Source organism: Heterodontus francisci, chromosome 1 (genome assembly GCF_036365525.1).
Source record: "Heterodontus francisci isolate sHetFra1 chromosome 1, sHetFra1.hap1, whole genome shotgun sequence".
In the NCBI taxonomy this organism is placed as follows: domain Eukaryota; kingdom Metazoa; phylum Chordata; class Chondrichthyes; order Heterodontiformes; family Heterodontidae; genus Heterodontus; species Heterodontus francisci.
In genome coordinates, this window is record NC_090371.1 from 270,828,736 (window position 1) to 270,845,594 (window position 16,859).

The 16,859-nt window shown below is 40.7% G+C and overlaps 1 protein-coding gene across 3 annotated transcripts in view; it reads right to left on the reverse strand.

Moving 5' to 3' along the window:
• gpat3 (glycerol-3-phosphate acyltransferase 3) overlaps positions 1-16,859 on the reverse strand; it is a 43,241-nt gene that overhangs the window by 8,500 nt on the left and 17,882 nt on the right. For all 3 annotated transcript variants that reach the window (XM_068044746.1, XM_068044737.1, XM_068044757.1), the window contains exons 7-11: positions 15,129-15,222; positions 12,217-12,332; positions 10,021-10,076; positions 9,256-9,341; positions 7,769-7,897 (exon numbers count right to left, since the gene is read on the reverse strand). In XM_068044746.1, coding sequence (XP_067900847.1) covers positions 7,769-7,897; positions 9,256-9,341; positions 10,021-10,076; positions 12,217-12,332; positions 15,129-15,222 — 481 coding nt within the window. The remainder of the gene's footprint in view (positions 1-7,768; positions 7,898-9,255; positions 9,342-10,020; positions 10,077-12,216; positions 12,333-15,128; positions 15,223-16,859) is intronic.

Here is a 16,859-nt window from a genome sequence, read left to right on the forward strand (position 1 = left end):
TAAAGGTTTCTATCAGATCACCTATCAGCCTTCACTTTTTTACATAAAAGAGCCCCAAACTGTTCAGTCCTTCTCGATAGGTATAAACACTCAGGATCCTATTCATAGTGTCAAGGTCTCACCTTTTATGCCTACTTGGGTTTTATGCACAGTTTGTACCACGAGTAGTTCTGACAGATGTGATTGCCAATCACTGGCATGCTCCCCATTACTGTGCTCTCAAGATCTATCACCAATAGCAACACAGCCTAACTTGCATACTTAGCACTTCAACCTGAGGCCTGGCTTTCTTTTCCGCTAAGTGACGAGCACACAGCTAGGCTGCTTTAACCGTACGGTCACCATGGTCTCCTACAGGCAGATGGTGAATGCCCAGCATCTCCAGCACATCTCCCATCAAGTTGCATGTGGTCTCCAGATGCTGACACTCAGCCACATCCCACGTAGCAAGCATTTCCAAATGACTTAACATCTCCCATTCCATTCCTCCACTTTATTTCCCTCTGCTCTCCTCTCCAGAAATGAAGTCTGCCAGCTCTGAGAACAGAGTAGCGAAGTCAAGTGTGGGGTTTAGCAATTTAAAAAAAAAGAGTTATGGAACTTTTTATCTACTGGTCATAAATTGAATTAGGAACATATTGAGAAGTGGGTCAGAAGAGTAACATGGCTGACGCAATGAGGGACTATTTTGCACTATTCTGCTTTCTGTTAGCTGGTGCTTCCAGATGGGTAGATTTTTGAAAAATGTTTGTGATTTAATTGCTTGGTTTGGTGCAAGTTCCTGGTTTCATGCCTGGTTGTTTTTTTTTGACCTGTTGGGACATTTGAGCAAATCAGTTTGATTAAATAAGCAGACAATGGTTATTTAAACCAGTCACAAATACGTGACAGATGAATTTTATTGCAGTACATACACATTACGAGAAACACTCAGTGAGGGAAACTCGATGTGACACATCTGGCGTGACACACTTTACACAAGACTAAGTACATCGTTAGTCATAAACTTTATTCAGAGAACAGTGAGGTACACATACATATCTAAAAGAAATGACATTAAAAAATTTTCCTCCCTAGCTAGGTCCAACCTTTCTCATTGTTACAAATTTGAGTCTGCCACAGATTCAGTGGTCTCAGTAGCTCATCTAAGCAGTCTGGTTATCTACTTTTTTCTTTAAATAATACAGAAGTTGACTCCCTTATGTATGGCACCAGATCTCCTTGTTTAAGCATGTCAATGTCTTTAACCTCTCCAAGCTAATACTGGGTGAGGTTTTGTTTGGTTTGATTGGTGAACTGTTTACTTCCACAGTGGGCAAAACACAGCATGGAACAGGATAAAAGTCACTTGGTACAATCAGCTTGACTTCTGTTCATGTAAACAAAATTGACGCACAGACACATACACACTACCACAGTTCAGTGGGTCCTTTACCGAACATAACTACACAATATCTCTCTGAACACAGCAGAGGTTCCACAACTGCCTGATTGAACTTGCAGTTGCTCTGTGGCCTTCGCTAACTGGATTCTTCATGAACTCTTATCCCTGACCCACAGAAATCAAAAGATGGTCAACACCAAGGTACTGTGGAATGGCCAGACATTGCAGGAAAATGGCCACCGGTTCAGGGTCTGTGCAAAACTGCCCATCCAACAGGCTCAGTCATAACGCTCACTCCTTTGAGTCAGAAGGTTGTAGGTCCAAGTCCTAATCCAGAGACTGGAGCACAAAATCTATACTGACCTTTCAATGCAGCACTGAGGAACTGCTGCACTGTTAGAGGTGCTATCTTTTAAATAAAATGTTAAACTTGTCAGCCTTCTCAGGCAAACATAAAAAGCTCCCGTGACACTATTATTAAAGCAGGGCAGTTCGCCAATCTTTATCCCTCAACTGACATCACCTAAAAAAAGCATTACATTATCATATTGCTGTTTGTGGGAGCTTGTTGTGAACAATTTGACTGCCACGTTTCTCACATGACATCAATGGCTACACTGCAGAACTAACAATACATGTTGGAACCAACTAGGGATAAAGCTATTTTAGATCTAGTATTATGCAATGAGGCAGAGTTAATTAGTAATCCCATAGTAAAAGATCCTCTGGGAAAAAGTGCTAATATAATTGAACTCCATATTAAGTTTGAAAGCGACATACTCCAGTCCCAAACAAGAATCTTAAACTTAAAGCCAACTACTTTGGTATGAGGGGAGAGCTGGCTAAGGTTGATTAGGTAAATAGTCTAAAAAGGTATGTCGATAAACAAACAGTGGGAAACAAAGAAGAAATTCAAAATGTTCAACAAAAATACATCACAATAAAAACAAAAACTCAACAAGAAAGATCATCTCTGGCTTATGAGGGAAGTTAAGGATAGTATTAGATTAAAAGAAAAGGCTTACAATGTTGCAAAGAATAGTTGAGAGTAAACTAGCCATGAACATAAAAACAGATTGTAAGAGCTTTTACAAGTATATAAAATATAGAGTAGCTGAAGTAAACATCGGTCCCTTGGAGGCAGAGACAGGAGTAATTATCATGGGGAATAAGGAAATGGCACAGACATTGCACAAATATTTTATTTTTTTTTTTATTTAGAGATACAGCACTGAAACAGGCCCTTCGACCCGAGTCTGTGCCGACCATCAACCACCCATTTATACTAATCCTACACTAATTCCATATTCCTACCACATCCCCACCTGTCCCTATATTTCCCTACCACCTACCTATACTAGGGGCAATTTATAATGGCCAATTTACCTATCAACCTGCAAGTCTTCACAGCAGAAGACACAAATTACATACCAGAAGAAAAGGGTAACCAAGGGGCTAATAAGAGTGAAGAACTTAAGGTAATTAATACAAGAGAAAAAGTATTGGAGAAACTTAAGGGACTAAAATCTGACAAATTCCCAGGACCTGATGGCCTACATCCTAGAGTTCTAAAATAGGTAGCAACAGCGATAGTGGATGCACTGGTTATGATAGTAATGTAGTGTAGTGGTAACTTCACTTTTAAGAAATCATACCTTTAAGAGATCAGGTCACTGATGCAACTGATGACATCATCAGACATATATAAGGAGACACTATTTTGAGAGAAACACTCAGCACATGGCTTACAAACAGCAGACACATGGACCAAAGAGAGAAAAGACCTGGACCAGAGATCATGCAATGTAGATAAGTAAGACAATAAATAGTATTTGTTTTGAATCCGAATATAAAGCCTGCATCTATCTTTAATGAAGACTGAAGAACACAGCACAACACAACAATACATTGATATTCCAAAATTCTCTAGATTCTAGAATGGACCAGCTGATTGGAAGTTAGCAAATTTAACACTGCTATTCAAGAAAGGAGGCCAGTTAGTCTGACATCAGTCGTTGGCAAATCCTGGAATATATTATTAAGGAAGTCTTAACAATGCACTTAGAAAATCATAGTATGATCAAACAAAGTCAACATGGTTTTACGAAAAGGAAATCATGTTTGACAAATTTAAATGGAGCTTTTTGAGGATGTAACTAGTAGGGTAAATAAAGGGGGAACCAGTAGATGTAGTAAACTTGGATTTCCAAAAGGCATTCGATAAGGTGCCACACAAAAGGTTAGCACATAAGATAAGCGCTCACCGAGTTGGGAATAATATATTAGCATGGATAGAGGATTGATTTACAGACAGGAAGCAAAGAGTTTGAATAAATGGGGTATTAGTTTCACATTGGCAGGCTATAACTAGTGGAGTGCCACAAGAATCAGTGCCGGTGCCTTAGCTACTTACAATCTATGTTAATGACTTAAACGAAGAGACCGAGATTAATGTATCTAAGTTGGTTGTCGATACAAAGCGAGGTGGGAATGTAAGCTGTAAGGAGGACACAAAGAGGCTGCAAAGAGATTTAGATAAGTTAAGTGAGTGGGCAACAAGGTGGCAGATGGAGTATAATGTAGGGAAGTGTGAGGTTATTCACTTTGGTAGCAAGAATATTAATTAAAAGGAGTGAAACGTTAATGTTGATCTTCAGAAGGACTTGGGTGTACTCGTACAAAGAACACAAATTAGCAAGCAGGTACAATTAGGAAGACAAATGGCACGTTGGTCTTTACTGCAAAGGAATTGGAGTACAAGAATAAAGTGGTCTTGCTATAATTATACAGGGCTTTGGTAAGACCACACATGTACTATGTGCAGCTTTGGTCTCCATATTTAAGGAAGGATATACTTGCCTTGGAGGTGACACAGTGAAGGTTCAGTAGGTGTAATTATTAGGATGAGAGGGTTGTCCTATGATGAGACGCTTCGTGAATTGGACCTATGAGCTCCGAAGTTTAGAAGAATGAGAGGTGATCTCAATCAAACATAGAAGATTCTGAAGGAGTCTGACAGGGTAGACACAGAGGTTGTTTCCCTTGGCTGGGGATTCTAGAACACAGGGACACAGTCTCAGGATAAGGAGCTGATCATTTTGGACCGAGATGAGGAGAAATTTCTTCACATAAAGGGTTACAAATCTTTGGAATTCTTTCTACCCCAGAGGGTTGTGGATGCTCCATCATTGAGTATAATTAAAGTTGGGATAGATATCAAGGAATATGGGGAGCGGGCAGGATAATAGAGTTGAGGCAGAAGATCAGCCATGGTCGCACTGAATGGTGGAGCAGTTTCGAGGGGCCGTATGGTCTACTCCTGCTCCTATTTCTTCTATTAACATCACTGGCTGTAAAGTGTGTTGGGAAGTTCTGAGGTTGTGTAAGGCGCTGTATAAATGCAAGTCTTTCTTTTTACTTAAATCGCCTGTTGGTAGCCTATGGATGTCCAGCACTAGACTTTCTGGATAAACACAGTTTCTGCGGAAAGCTTACGTTAAATCCACTTAAGTCTAAGTATTCTTCATTAAAGCAACCCACAGAATCCTGAACAGTGACAGTCTTTCATCTTTGAACATTCTTGGTCTCAACATGTCCTTCCTGTATTGCTGCAACCTCTTCCAAGTAGCTCAGGTTCCTCTTTTGTTATGAATGTTTCTCACTCTTAATTCCGCCTTAGAATAGTTCACAGTTCCCACATCTGGGGAGATGCTGCACAAACTCCCTTTGCACAAGACGACCATTCTTTCCCAGCTCTTCAAAATCATGGAATTTCTTAATTTCATCAACAATTTTTAGTCTTTTAAAACCCAAATTTGGCGTCACCAAATATTTCTTCCTCCATTACCAGTTTTCTTCTACTCCTTCTGACCTTGGTGTAGTCTGCAGTCCAAACCCTGATGGTTTAACTTAGGTTCTTATTTTTTATTAATTCAGTAAAACTGAGGTCAAAATTAAATCTGTTCAGACTGAGTGAATGCTTCAGCAGCTGTCACTATACCCGATACCCTCACAGTACAAGTTTATTTAGCAGGGACAGGGTTAAAGGGTCTAAATACCATGAAACTGCACATTACCATTTCAGTGGACCAAAAGTTTGTTCCCTAACTCAGTTAAGAAAGGAATCAATAACCTGTTCAACAAAATTCCAGTTAATATTTGGAATTCTCTGCCCCAGAGGGCTGTGGAGTCTCAGTCGTTGAGTACGTTCAAGGTTGAAATCAATAGATTTCTAGATATTATCATCAAGGGTTACAGGAATAGTGCAGCAAAATGGTGTTAAGTAGAAGATCAGCCATAATCTCATTGAATGGCAGAGCAGGCTCGAAGGGCTGAAAGGCCTCCTCCTGCTCCTATTTCTTATGCTCTTATGCAATTTAAAATGATTTGGTGAATTAGATGATTCTGAGAAGTCACTCCATGGCTAATGGGGTAGACAGAAAATGTTATACAAGGGCAGATGGGGATGTTCTAATGTTGAGAATGAGGTAAATTATTATGGGTGAACTATTGAGAAATTTACTCTGTATCTAACCTATGCTGTCCTTGACCTGGGAATGTTTGTTGGGACAGTGTAGGAGCAGCATTATTATATATCTAACCTATGCTGTACCTGCCCTGGAAATGTTTGTTGGGACAATGTAGAGGGGGCTTTGTTTTGTATCTAACCCATGCTGTACTTGCCTTGGAGCATTTGATAGGACAGCGTAAAGGGAGCTTACTCTACCTAATCTGTTCTGTAACAGTCCTGAGAGTGCTTGATGGGACAGTACTCTTTATCTAAACTGTGCCATACCTGTTCAGTAAGTGTTGTTAGGCTATCTTGTTAAAACAATCAAGAATGGAAATAGATTCAGCATCTTGCAACAGGCAGCCTTGCTGTGATGCAAAGCCACATCAAAGGGCATTAAGAGTCTTCAACATAATTTGCGACTGCAGTCACACGTGGGGAAGACCAGATTTCCTTCCCAGATGGACATTACAGAACCAGTTGGGTTTTTGTAACAATCCAATGGCTTCTGAGGTAATTTTCCTGGTGTCAAGACACAAATTACCAGATTGCTTGAGTTCACTTTCAATACGTGACATGGTGAGATTTGAACTCCTGACCTCTGCATTGCTAGTCCAGTACAAGAACCACTGGCTAATGAGGGCACTGCATCACTGGGAACTTAAACATTACGATAAGGAAACTACAAACAGTATCTACGATCTTCATACAGAAACTTACCGTTGAATTGCTCAGAAGTATTATTGGAGTAAATGCTGCACAGTGCTGTGATATATTGGATGCTCAAAGTTATAAAATAGATTACTATATGGTCAACTCCTCCCTACACATCCAAAAACTGGCCCACCTTGCTTGTACCTTGAATGTTGTCAAAAGTTCATAAAACATCATTGCAAGTTTAGGTTCTTGTCACACAGATCTACAATATATTAAATATCATCAATTCATGCACCCTTTCCTTATTTTTATATTTCTATTAAAATTCTTAAATTCACACATATAATGGAAACTGCCTGTGTAGACTTTTCATAGGAGATGGTGGTAATAGCTAGACTAGTAATCCAGAGGCCCCAGCTTAATGCCCTGGGGACATGGGTTCAAATCCCACCATGGTAGCTGGTAGAATTTTAAATTAATTTTTAAAAATCTGGAATTGAAAGCTAATCTCAGTTTCATGGCGCCATTGTCATTAATACCCATCTGGTTCACTAATGTCCATTAGGGAAGGAAGTCTGCTGTCCTTACCTGGTCTGGCCTACATGTGACTTCAGACCCACAGCAATGTTCTGATGGAAGGTCACAGACCTGAAATGTTAACTCTATTTCTTTCTCCACAGATGCTGCCAGACCCGCTGAGTATTTCCAACACTTTCTGTTTTCATTTCAGATTTCCAGCAACTGCAGTATTTTGCTTTTGCCACAGCAATGTGGTTGACTATTAACTGTCCTCTGACATGGGCGAGCAAGCCACTCAGTTCAAGGGCAATTTAGGGGTGGGCAATAAATGCTGGCCTGGCAGTGACGCCCACATCCCATGAAAGAATAAAAAAACATTGCAAGTACATCCGCCCACTAAGAATGGCGCTGTAGTCCCACAGTTGTGCACCTGCCAGCCTGTACTGCAGAGTAACTTCTACACTCCAACCAGCTCTGCTTCTCAAGTTACTGTAAGTTTTCCTATTTAACTGTAATTAATATTATGTCTTACATTAAAATAAGATCGGAATATGATTTTTTAAAAATAAGGAGCGAATTACACCCCAGACCAATTATCTTCTGCCCTCTAACCCTGCTTTACTTGAAAACTACACTTGGCCTTGACTGTCCAATTGCAATGCCATCTGAAATCAATTAGATACAAACCCGTCACCTACCTTTTGGGTCATTGGAGGCAAGTACCACACATTGCAGACTATGGCCCAGCTAGTCATCATTTGGAGCAGGTAGGACACCATTCCGTATTTGCTACTGTTCCAAAAAGCATCGCCGAACTGAGGATCATACTGCAGCAAAAACAATGACATCAGCTCAATAAAAGTCCCATTACTACAGTCAATGCCCTAAGAGGGCAACAGCAGCAAGTAAAATTGTTGGGTTTTAAGACACCAAAACCTTACAATTAGTCTGTTTTCAAGCAGCCTTTTTTCTCTTCTCTATTCATACTGAAATTTTACAGTGAAATTTTGGAGGAAGGGGTTGATGGTGTAGAGAACAAGCAAAGAAATAAATTCTTAGAAGTCTGTTCCCAAGACAATTACAATCATTAGCAATAACTGAAAATTGGAGGAGGCATCACTTCCTCATGAGGGGTTTTGATAGTTACTCCTTACTCTGTTTCCACTGGTAGGAGGGTCGGTAACCAGAGGACATGGATTTAAGGTCATTGGAAAAAGAGCTAGAGCTGAGATGATTTTTTTTTTTTAATTAATGTAGCGAATGATGATCATCTGAATGCACTGTCTGAAAAGGTGGTATAGCAGATTCAATAGTAACTTTCAAAGGGGAATTGGATGTAGCAGGCTTGAAATGGAGAAACTTGCAGGAGCGAGAGGGAAAGAGCAGGGGAGTGGGACAAATTGGACAGCTCTTTCAATGAGCTGGCACAGCCATGGGCCAAATGGCCTCCTCCTGTGCTCAATGGTTCTATGATTACCTGAACTGCTGCTTCACGTCTCCGAAGGTCGTTGACAGAGCGTGGAATAAGTCATCCATTTGTCATTTAAACCAGTGGTAAAATTGGGAACAAAGAGCAAAACAGAGATCTGATATACTTGCAAATATTAATGGAATGCACCCTCAAGGAATAAGACACACCAATACATCTTCATTGTCTAGCACACCAGGCCAACGCAATAAGGGCTGCAGACAACAGCCCTGCAGTTGGGACTGTTTAGAAAACTGAAAATAATAAACAATTTGACCACCACTTGGAACAAGACTCTAACTGCTTTCAGGAGAAAATCACTGTAGACAACTTCATATATTCTTAAAATAGAAGTACGCATATTGCTAATCAAAGCTTTAGACCAAAACATTTTTCTGGTGCACTGATATACAAGCATACAAGCTAGACATTCCCTTGTGGCTTCAGCACAGAATGAGTACATGTACACACACCAGGCACCTTCTCTATCAGCAGGAGAAGTTATTTTTAAAATAGATACAAGCAAGCAAAAGCAATTTCCTCCAATTGATTCTTACACCTGAAGGAATTTCAGGGATGTGATATTTTCAACAGGAACTCCTTGATCAGCTTGAGCCTGGGTCATACACAGAATGTTGAATATCTCAAGGAGGTAAAATATATTCAAAAATCGAAAAAAGCTAACAGTCAAACTCAGAAAAATCTTCACCAATTTACCTTGATTGCAACTGGATATATTGTTCCTCCTATTTCAAAACTTCCTTTCTTAAACATCATGACAGAGGTATTGTTTATGCAGGTACCTGGAGGCAAGTTTCATATTCAGGAATTAGTGCACAAATTTATACCAAATGGGAGCAAGAGTTTGTAATGGAATCCACTGGTAATCAACCAAGATTGCACCCAAAGTAATGTTCAGTTCAGCTCAACAGCAATTTTTCTCGGTATTACTCATCTCCGTTTGCTGAAATGCTCATGTAAAGAAAAGAAAATTGAAGGGAAGCACTTTAATGTAAAATGACTTCATGGACCTATCGATTTAGGAATCTTTATTTGTAAATTTAGTATCTGGCATCCCAAAAACTATCTTCAGTCCTCAGGCTCAGCACAGAGTCACTCAGCTGACATCAGCTGTTGGCTGCACAACATTCAGCAATGGAGGACATCTTTTCACTCCTGGATGTCAATCAAGTCTCATAAGAAAACTGTTGAGTCTTGGAAAGTTTCCTGATCTCTGAAAGGTACGAACATCTTGCATCTGGAGAACACAGTACCAAAATATCCTGAAGGATACACGGGGAGGAAAGTCTAGAGTTGGAGGTTATGCAATTCTTCAACTAAATTATGGGACCCATAAGCACTTTTAAAAAAATATGACACAAATTGTTAATATACAGTAATTTTTTCTTGCACTTTTTAATGGAAACTTCTTTTGGCTTTTCAATAATCATAAAGAATGAAACATACTAAAATTGTCCTTACCTTCAGGAAATATTAAAATTGGTAGTTTTGTCTTATCTGCAACATGATCACTTAATCTGTGAAGAGAAGAGAAGCTTCGTCATACAAGGGAAAACAGAATCTTCCTTGGCCCTTTGAAGACTATAACATTTCTGTAATGTTTAAAAATCCTACTCTTTCTCTCATCTTTGTTCAAGAAATTCTATGCTTAAAAAGACAGGCCAATTATTCATAGGTGTTAAGAACTTTGAGAACTACAAACTCAAGGCTAATTCAACCCAGCTTCCTCTTCATTGAGAAGCCTTTTGTAACCCACAACAATGGAAAACAAAACTGGACTGAATGTACGATGAAGAGCATTTTAATGGAGATAAGACACTGATGCAATGTGTTGAAGCACCAATTCACAGTGTGAAAGAGAAGGTAGGAGATGGGCTCATGCCAGAGACCTTCCACTCACAGTCATCAAATTGAGTAAGGTCTCTGTTGGGTGCAGCAAGTAATGGCCAGGTGTTTCCTGAAAGCATGTCTAGGGGAACACAAACCAAGTGCCAGCCACGTTCAGAGTGGCACAAAGACCTGGAAGTAAGCTGATCACCTTTAATGCTGAGAGGGTGTAGACAGCTGACTTCAGAGTAACAGGTAGACTCACAGCCACAAAAGAACAGTAAAATAAATGGCAACATCCAGCCCTGCTGAGCTTTCAACAAATTCTGCTATATAAATGCGCAAGATTTTCAACACAACAGGACTAAAAAGGTTAAATTAGGAGGACAGGTTGTACAGTCTAGGCTTATATACCCTCGAGTAGAGAAGATTAAGGGGTGATCTAATTGAGGTTTCTAAGATGATTAAAAGGAGTTGATAGGCTAGATAGACAGAAACTACATCCTCTGGTAGGGGAGTCCAGCAGAAGGGGGAATAACCTTAATAATAGATCAAGGGCTTTGAGGGGTGATGGCAGGAAGCATTTCTTCACACAAAAGGCAGTGGAAATCTGGAATCCTCTCCCCCAAAAGGCTGTTGAGGTTGGGGATCAAATGAAAACTTCAAAACTGATATTGATTTTGTTAGGCAAGGATATTAAGGGATTTGGAACTATAGCGAGTAGATGGAGTAAAGATACAGGTCTAATTGAATGGTGACACAGATTTGAGAGGTTGAATTGCCTACTCATGTACCTTCATTTCACTTGTTTGAGTTTATGTCTGTTATGCAAGGCAAGTAACTACTGTGACTGCATGGTAGGATCTGAATTTGTTTTCCTGACATAGCAATAAGTTTATCTTTAATAAGCAGCACAACTGAATGAAGATTAACAAAACAGTTGAACCAGAATTTCAACATCATCTGTCTCCGACATTAAAGAGCAAACAGTCTGAAATGTCCCATAGACAGCTTGCATTTTCATCAGACAACATAGAAACAAAAAAGGCTGTTCACATTATACGCAAGGTCAATGAAGCACTTTCAATCCTCACTGCATCCCCCACAATCAGAAGCTTGTCACAGAGATTGCCATCAATTGAACCCAAAATCCCTCAGAAAGGGGCCACAACAGCCAAGTCTCTGATTTATACACACTCAATATAAGAAAGACTTGCATGTATAATGCCTTTCACAATCTAAGAACATGCCAAAATGCTTTACAGTCAATGAAGTACTTTTGAAGTGCATTAGAGTTGTAATGTAGGAAACACAGCAAGGCCCCGCAAGCAGCAATGTGATAATTACCAGAGAATCTGTTTTAGTGATGGGTTGAGGGATAAATATTGGCCAGGACACCAGGGAGTGCCCCTGCTCTCACTCCCTCAGTACTACAGTATAGCGTCAGCCTGGACTATGTGCTCAATCACTGGAGTGGGAATTAATTCCATGACGTCCTGAGGTGAGCGTGCTACCCACTGAGTTGTAGCTGACGCCCTGAATAACAATCCTAATTAAATTAATGCAGGAGGAGCCACAGTGGGTGCATCTTGATTTTGAAGCATTAAGTTCAAAAATTCAAATCTCCAAATTTGTTGAGACATTGTAACAATGAGCACATTTAGTAAATGATAAGTGAAGCCATAATTACAAAGCAGGTCATCATTACTGTCCAAATGTTTCTCCACTTTGACTCCTTCAGTCCAGTAATGAACTCCTGAAAACAGAGACAAGGAAATCTGAATGAATGTAACCTCATGAAAGCTGCACATAACAGCAAATGCATCTAACCTTTTCATTACGAGATGGCGATCTTTCATTTCGGATCGTTCAAACCAGACGTGTGGGCAGGCTTTGACCATAGCCCGCTGAATGATTCCCATCAGCCCACCATGCACCTGCCCAACCTATTCAGAAATGGAGCAATTAACTTTGCGCAGTTAAATTATTTTTCAACATCAGCACACCAACAGGGTGAAAGAAAATAATTAACAAAGCACACGAAAATGACAAATTTTAACAAAACACCCACAATTGGTTTTGCCAACTGGTACAGACTCTTAGTTACACATTTTGTTAAAATTAACACATCATTTCTCTGATGAGTTAAATAAGAGAAATATTGAAATTAGGCCAATAAAGGTAAAAAAAAACAAATATTAAAGAAATGTAATGTCAGGTCACTAGTTTTAAATCTGACTACGTGTTTACAAGGTTGGTATGAATGGGCTGGTCTATGTTTGGAGGGAGGATGAGCAGCTGATTGGTATTTTATTGGGTGACCTACAAACCATTCTCTTTCCATGTTTTTCAATATTTATGGCATTTTCATGTTGAAATGTTCAAACTAAACGATGGATCTAGAGGGGACAGGATGACTCACTGACTAGAGTGACCATGTTTTCTAAACCAAATCCAAGGACCAAATCCAAGGAGTCAAGAGGGCTAAAAGGGGTCATGAAAAGTCATTGGCAAACAGGATTAAGGAAAATCCCAAGGCTTTTTATACATATATAAAGAGCAAGAGGGTAACCAGGGAAAGGGTTGGCCCACTCAAGGACAGAGGAGGGAACCTATGTGTGGAGCCAGAGGAAATGGGCGAAGTACTAAATGAGTACTTTGCATCAGTATTCACCAAAGATAAGGACTTGGTGGATGATGAGTCTAGGGAAAGGAGTGTAGATAGTCTCAGTCATGTAGTTATCAGAAAGGAGGAGGTGTTGGGCGTCTTGCAAAGCATTAAGGTAGATAACTCCCCAGGACCTGATGGGATCTACCCTAGAATACTGAGGGAGGCAAGGGAAGAAATTGCTGGGGCCTTGACAGAAATCTTTGTATCCTCATTGGCTACAGGTGAGGTCCCAGAGGACTGGAGAATAGCCAATGTTGTTCCTTTGTTTAAGGGTAGCAAGAATAATCCAGGAAATTATAGGCCGGTGAGCCTTACGTCAGTGGTAGGGAAATTATTAGAGAGGATTCTTCGGGACAGGATTTACTCCCATTTGGAAACAAACAAACTTATTAGCGAGAGGCAGCATGGTTTTGTGAAGGGGAGGTCGTGTCTCACTAATTTGATTGAGTTTTTTGAGGAAATGATGAAGATGATTGATGAAGGAAGGGCAGTGGATGTTGTCTATATGGACTTCAGTAAAGCCTTTGACAAGGTCCCTCATGGCAGACTGGTACAAAAGGTGAAGTCACACGGGATCAGAGGTGAGCTGGCAAGATGGATACAGAACTGGCTCGGTCACAGAAGACAGAGGGTAGCAGTGGAAGGGTGCTTTTCTGAATGGAGGGCTGTGACTACTGGTGTTCCGCAGGGATCAGTGCTGGGACCTTTGCTGTTGTAATATATATATATAAATGATTTGGAGCTGGTCTGATTAGTACATTTGCGGACGACACAAAGGTTGGTGGAGTTGAGGATAGTGATGAGGATTGTCAGAGGATACAGCAGTATATAGATCGGTTACAGACTTGGGCGGAGACATGGCAGATGGAGTTTAATCCAGACAAATGTGAGGTAATGCATTTTGGAAGGTCTAATGCAGGTGGGAAGTATACAGTAAATGGCAGAACCCTTAGGAGTATTGACAGGCAGAGAGATCTGGGCGTACAGGTCCACAGGTCACTGAAAGTGGCAACGCAGGTGGATAAGGTAGTCAAGAAGGCATACGGCATGCTTGCCTTCATCGGTCGGGGCATAGAGTATAAAAATTGGCAAGTCATGCTGCAGCTGTACAGAACTTTAGCTGGGCCACACTTAGAATATTGCGTGCAATTCTGGTCGCCACACTACCAGAAGGACGTGGAGGCTTTGGAGAGGGTACAGAAGAGGTTTACTAGGATGTTGCCTGGTCTGGAGGGCATTAGCAATGAGGAGAGGTTGGATAAACTCTGATTGTTTTCACTGGAACAACGGAGGTGGAGGTTTACAAAGTTATGAGCGGCATGGACAGAGTGGATAGTCAGAAGCTTTTTCCCAGGGTGGAAGAGTCAGTTACTAGGGGACATAGGTTTAAGGTGCGAGGGGCAAAGTTTCGAGGGTATGTGCGAGGCAAGTTCTTTACACACAGGGTGATGAGTGCCTGGAACCTGCTGCTGGGGGAGGTGGTGGAAGCAGGTACGATAGCGACGTTTAAGAGGCATCTTGACAAATACATGAATAGGATGGGAATAGAGGGATACGGTCCCCGGAAGTGCAGAAGGTTTTAGTTTAGGCAGGCATCAAGATTGGCGCAGGCTTGGAGGGCCGAATGGCCTGTTCCTGTGCTGTACTGTTCTTTGTTCTTTGACCTAGAGCCTGACACTCAGCCACACTATCCAAGGCTGCAAGTGCACTCTGATCCTTCTCCACACATTTTCACTTCAACTGAATTTCAGAGGAAAAGTTGTGAAGATAAAGCTGGAGAGAGTAAAAGATGAGAGCGAGGGGAGAGTGCAAGAGAAAGGAGCAGCGAAAGAGAGAGTGAGATGCAGAGCGGTGAGAGAGGAGAGAGAATAGGGTGTAGAGAAGAAAACAGAGAAATAGGGGCAAACCCTCATTTTAAAAGATATGTTGTCTTAGTGGCCCATAACTGAGATTTAAACTGCTTCAAACATTTATTCATTAGTGCAAGGCTTTTTAAATAAGTTTTTCTGGTTAATATTTTTCATAGAAGTAGACAATTTAAACTGTTTTATATGAGCATCATCCTTCTCACCATTGCATAGTCTCCATCATTGGCTAGTATGACAACATCGATTGGTGACGTGTGGTTTGCTACACATATGCCTCCTCTCCTTGGTTTGTTTTCCCTGCAATTACAAAGCATTCGTTAAAGTCCCCCAACATTAATAGTCAATAATCCCCAGCACTTGTAAGACCCCAATTAGTACTGCACTATCAGGACCAGCAATGCCCACGACTCACATTAAACCCAACACAGAAATGCAGCATTAGCACTTGTGATTCTGGCCCAACCTAGATGACACCAACCTTTTGCAAGACCATCGCGAACCAGCAGTCTTATAGCAAGCTTTCTTTAGAGCTGGCCACAGTCTAACTGAAGCTGCCTTCTGTACCGTGGTCCTATTCTCTTCAGATGAAGGGAGCTAAACACCCCACCAACCATTTTACATCCAAGAACAGAGTGGCACTAAGTACAAGCAAACACCTGCAATATTCATTCATACTTTCATTGTCATCTACATGGGATTACATAGAATATACAACATAGAAACAAGTCATTCCAGTGACCCAATAAATGCTGGTGTTTATGCTCCACTCGAGCCTCCTGCCATCCTTCCTCATCTAACTCTATCAACATAACTATTTCCTTCTCCCTCGTATGCTTATCTGGCCTCCCCACTATCACTTCAATCACTCTCTGTGGTAGCCAGTTCCATACTCTCACCACTTTCTAGGTAAAGGAAGTTTCTTCTGAGTTCTCTATTTGATCTTTTGGTGGCCATCTTATATTGATGGCCTCTGGATTTACTCTTCCACACAAGTGGAAACATTTTCTCTGTATCTACTCCATCAAAGCCTTTTAAAGTCCTCTATAGGTTTCACCTCAGCCCTCTTTTGTCAAGAAAAAAAGACCAGGCCTTGTTTTCCTCTTCTGATAGGTATATCCCCACATTTCTGGCATCAGTCTTGTGAATCCTTTTTACACCCTCTGTTTCTTTTTTATATGATGAGCAGAATTGTATGCAGTACTCCAGGTGTGGTGTAACCAAGGTTTGATACAAGTTTAGCGTATCTTTTCTACTTTACAATTTTACCCCTCTAGAAATAAACCCTAATATTTTCCTCTCACACCAATACACAAATGAAGCCAGCGCTGAACGAGAAACGGCAGCATAACATGAACAACAGAAACTACAGAGGAATGGCTTCACAATCTTGCTATTAATTGAATACACTATATTTTTATTTATGCCATAAATGTTAAACACAAAAAAATCAAAACAGGAAAATGAAAACTGATTTTGCTGGCAAGCAAAAAGTTTTATTCACTTTGACGGCAGCTCCAGCAAGCTTAGAGAGTAAAGTACGAACACTCGGAAATCATGGGCAGGAAAAGACCAGCTGTTCCATTAAGCTTGCCCTACACCATGATGTCTAGGGCATCGTGACGAGATTATTCCTACATTTCAAAAGTGGTGTCATCCTGTCAGAGGCAACAAATCAGAAAAAGAAACCTAGGGCCAAAAAGTGGGGATGGGAGTGTGAAGAAATCTGGGAAATTCCTCTCTGACTCCCAAGTAATCAAAACCTTGTAGGTAAAACAGGGAAAGAGACTTCTAAATGGAAGATCTATTTCCTAAAAAAAAAGTTGTCCTGTGTCTGCTCCAAAACACTTCAAATTAAACCATGACATTAAAACTTTGGGGCAGAGCTTCGATTCAGGACTGATGTCAGAGGATCTTCAGATAAGTAGACAATAACA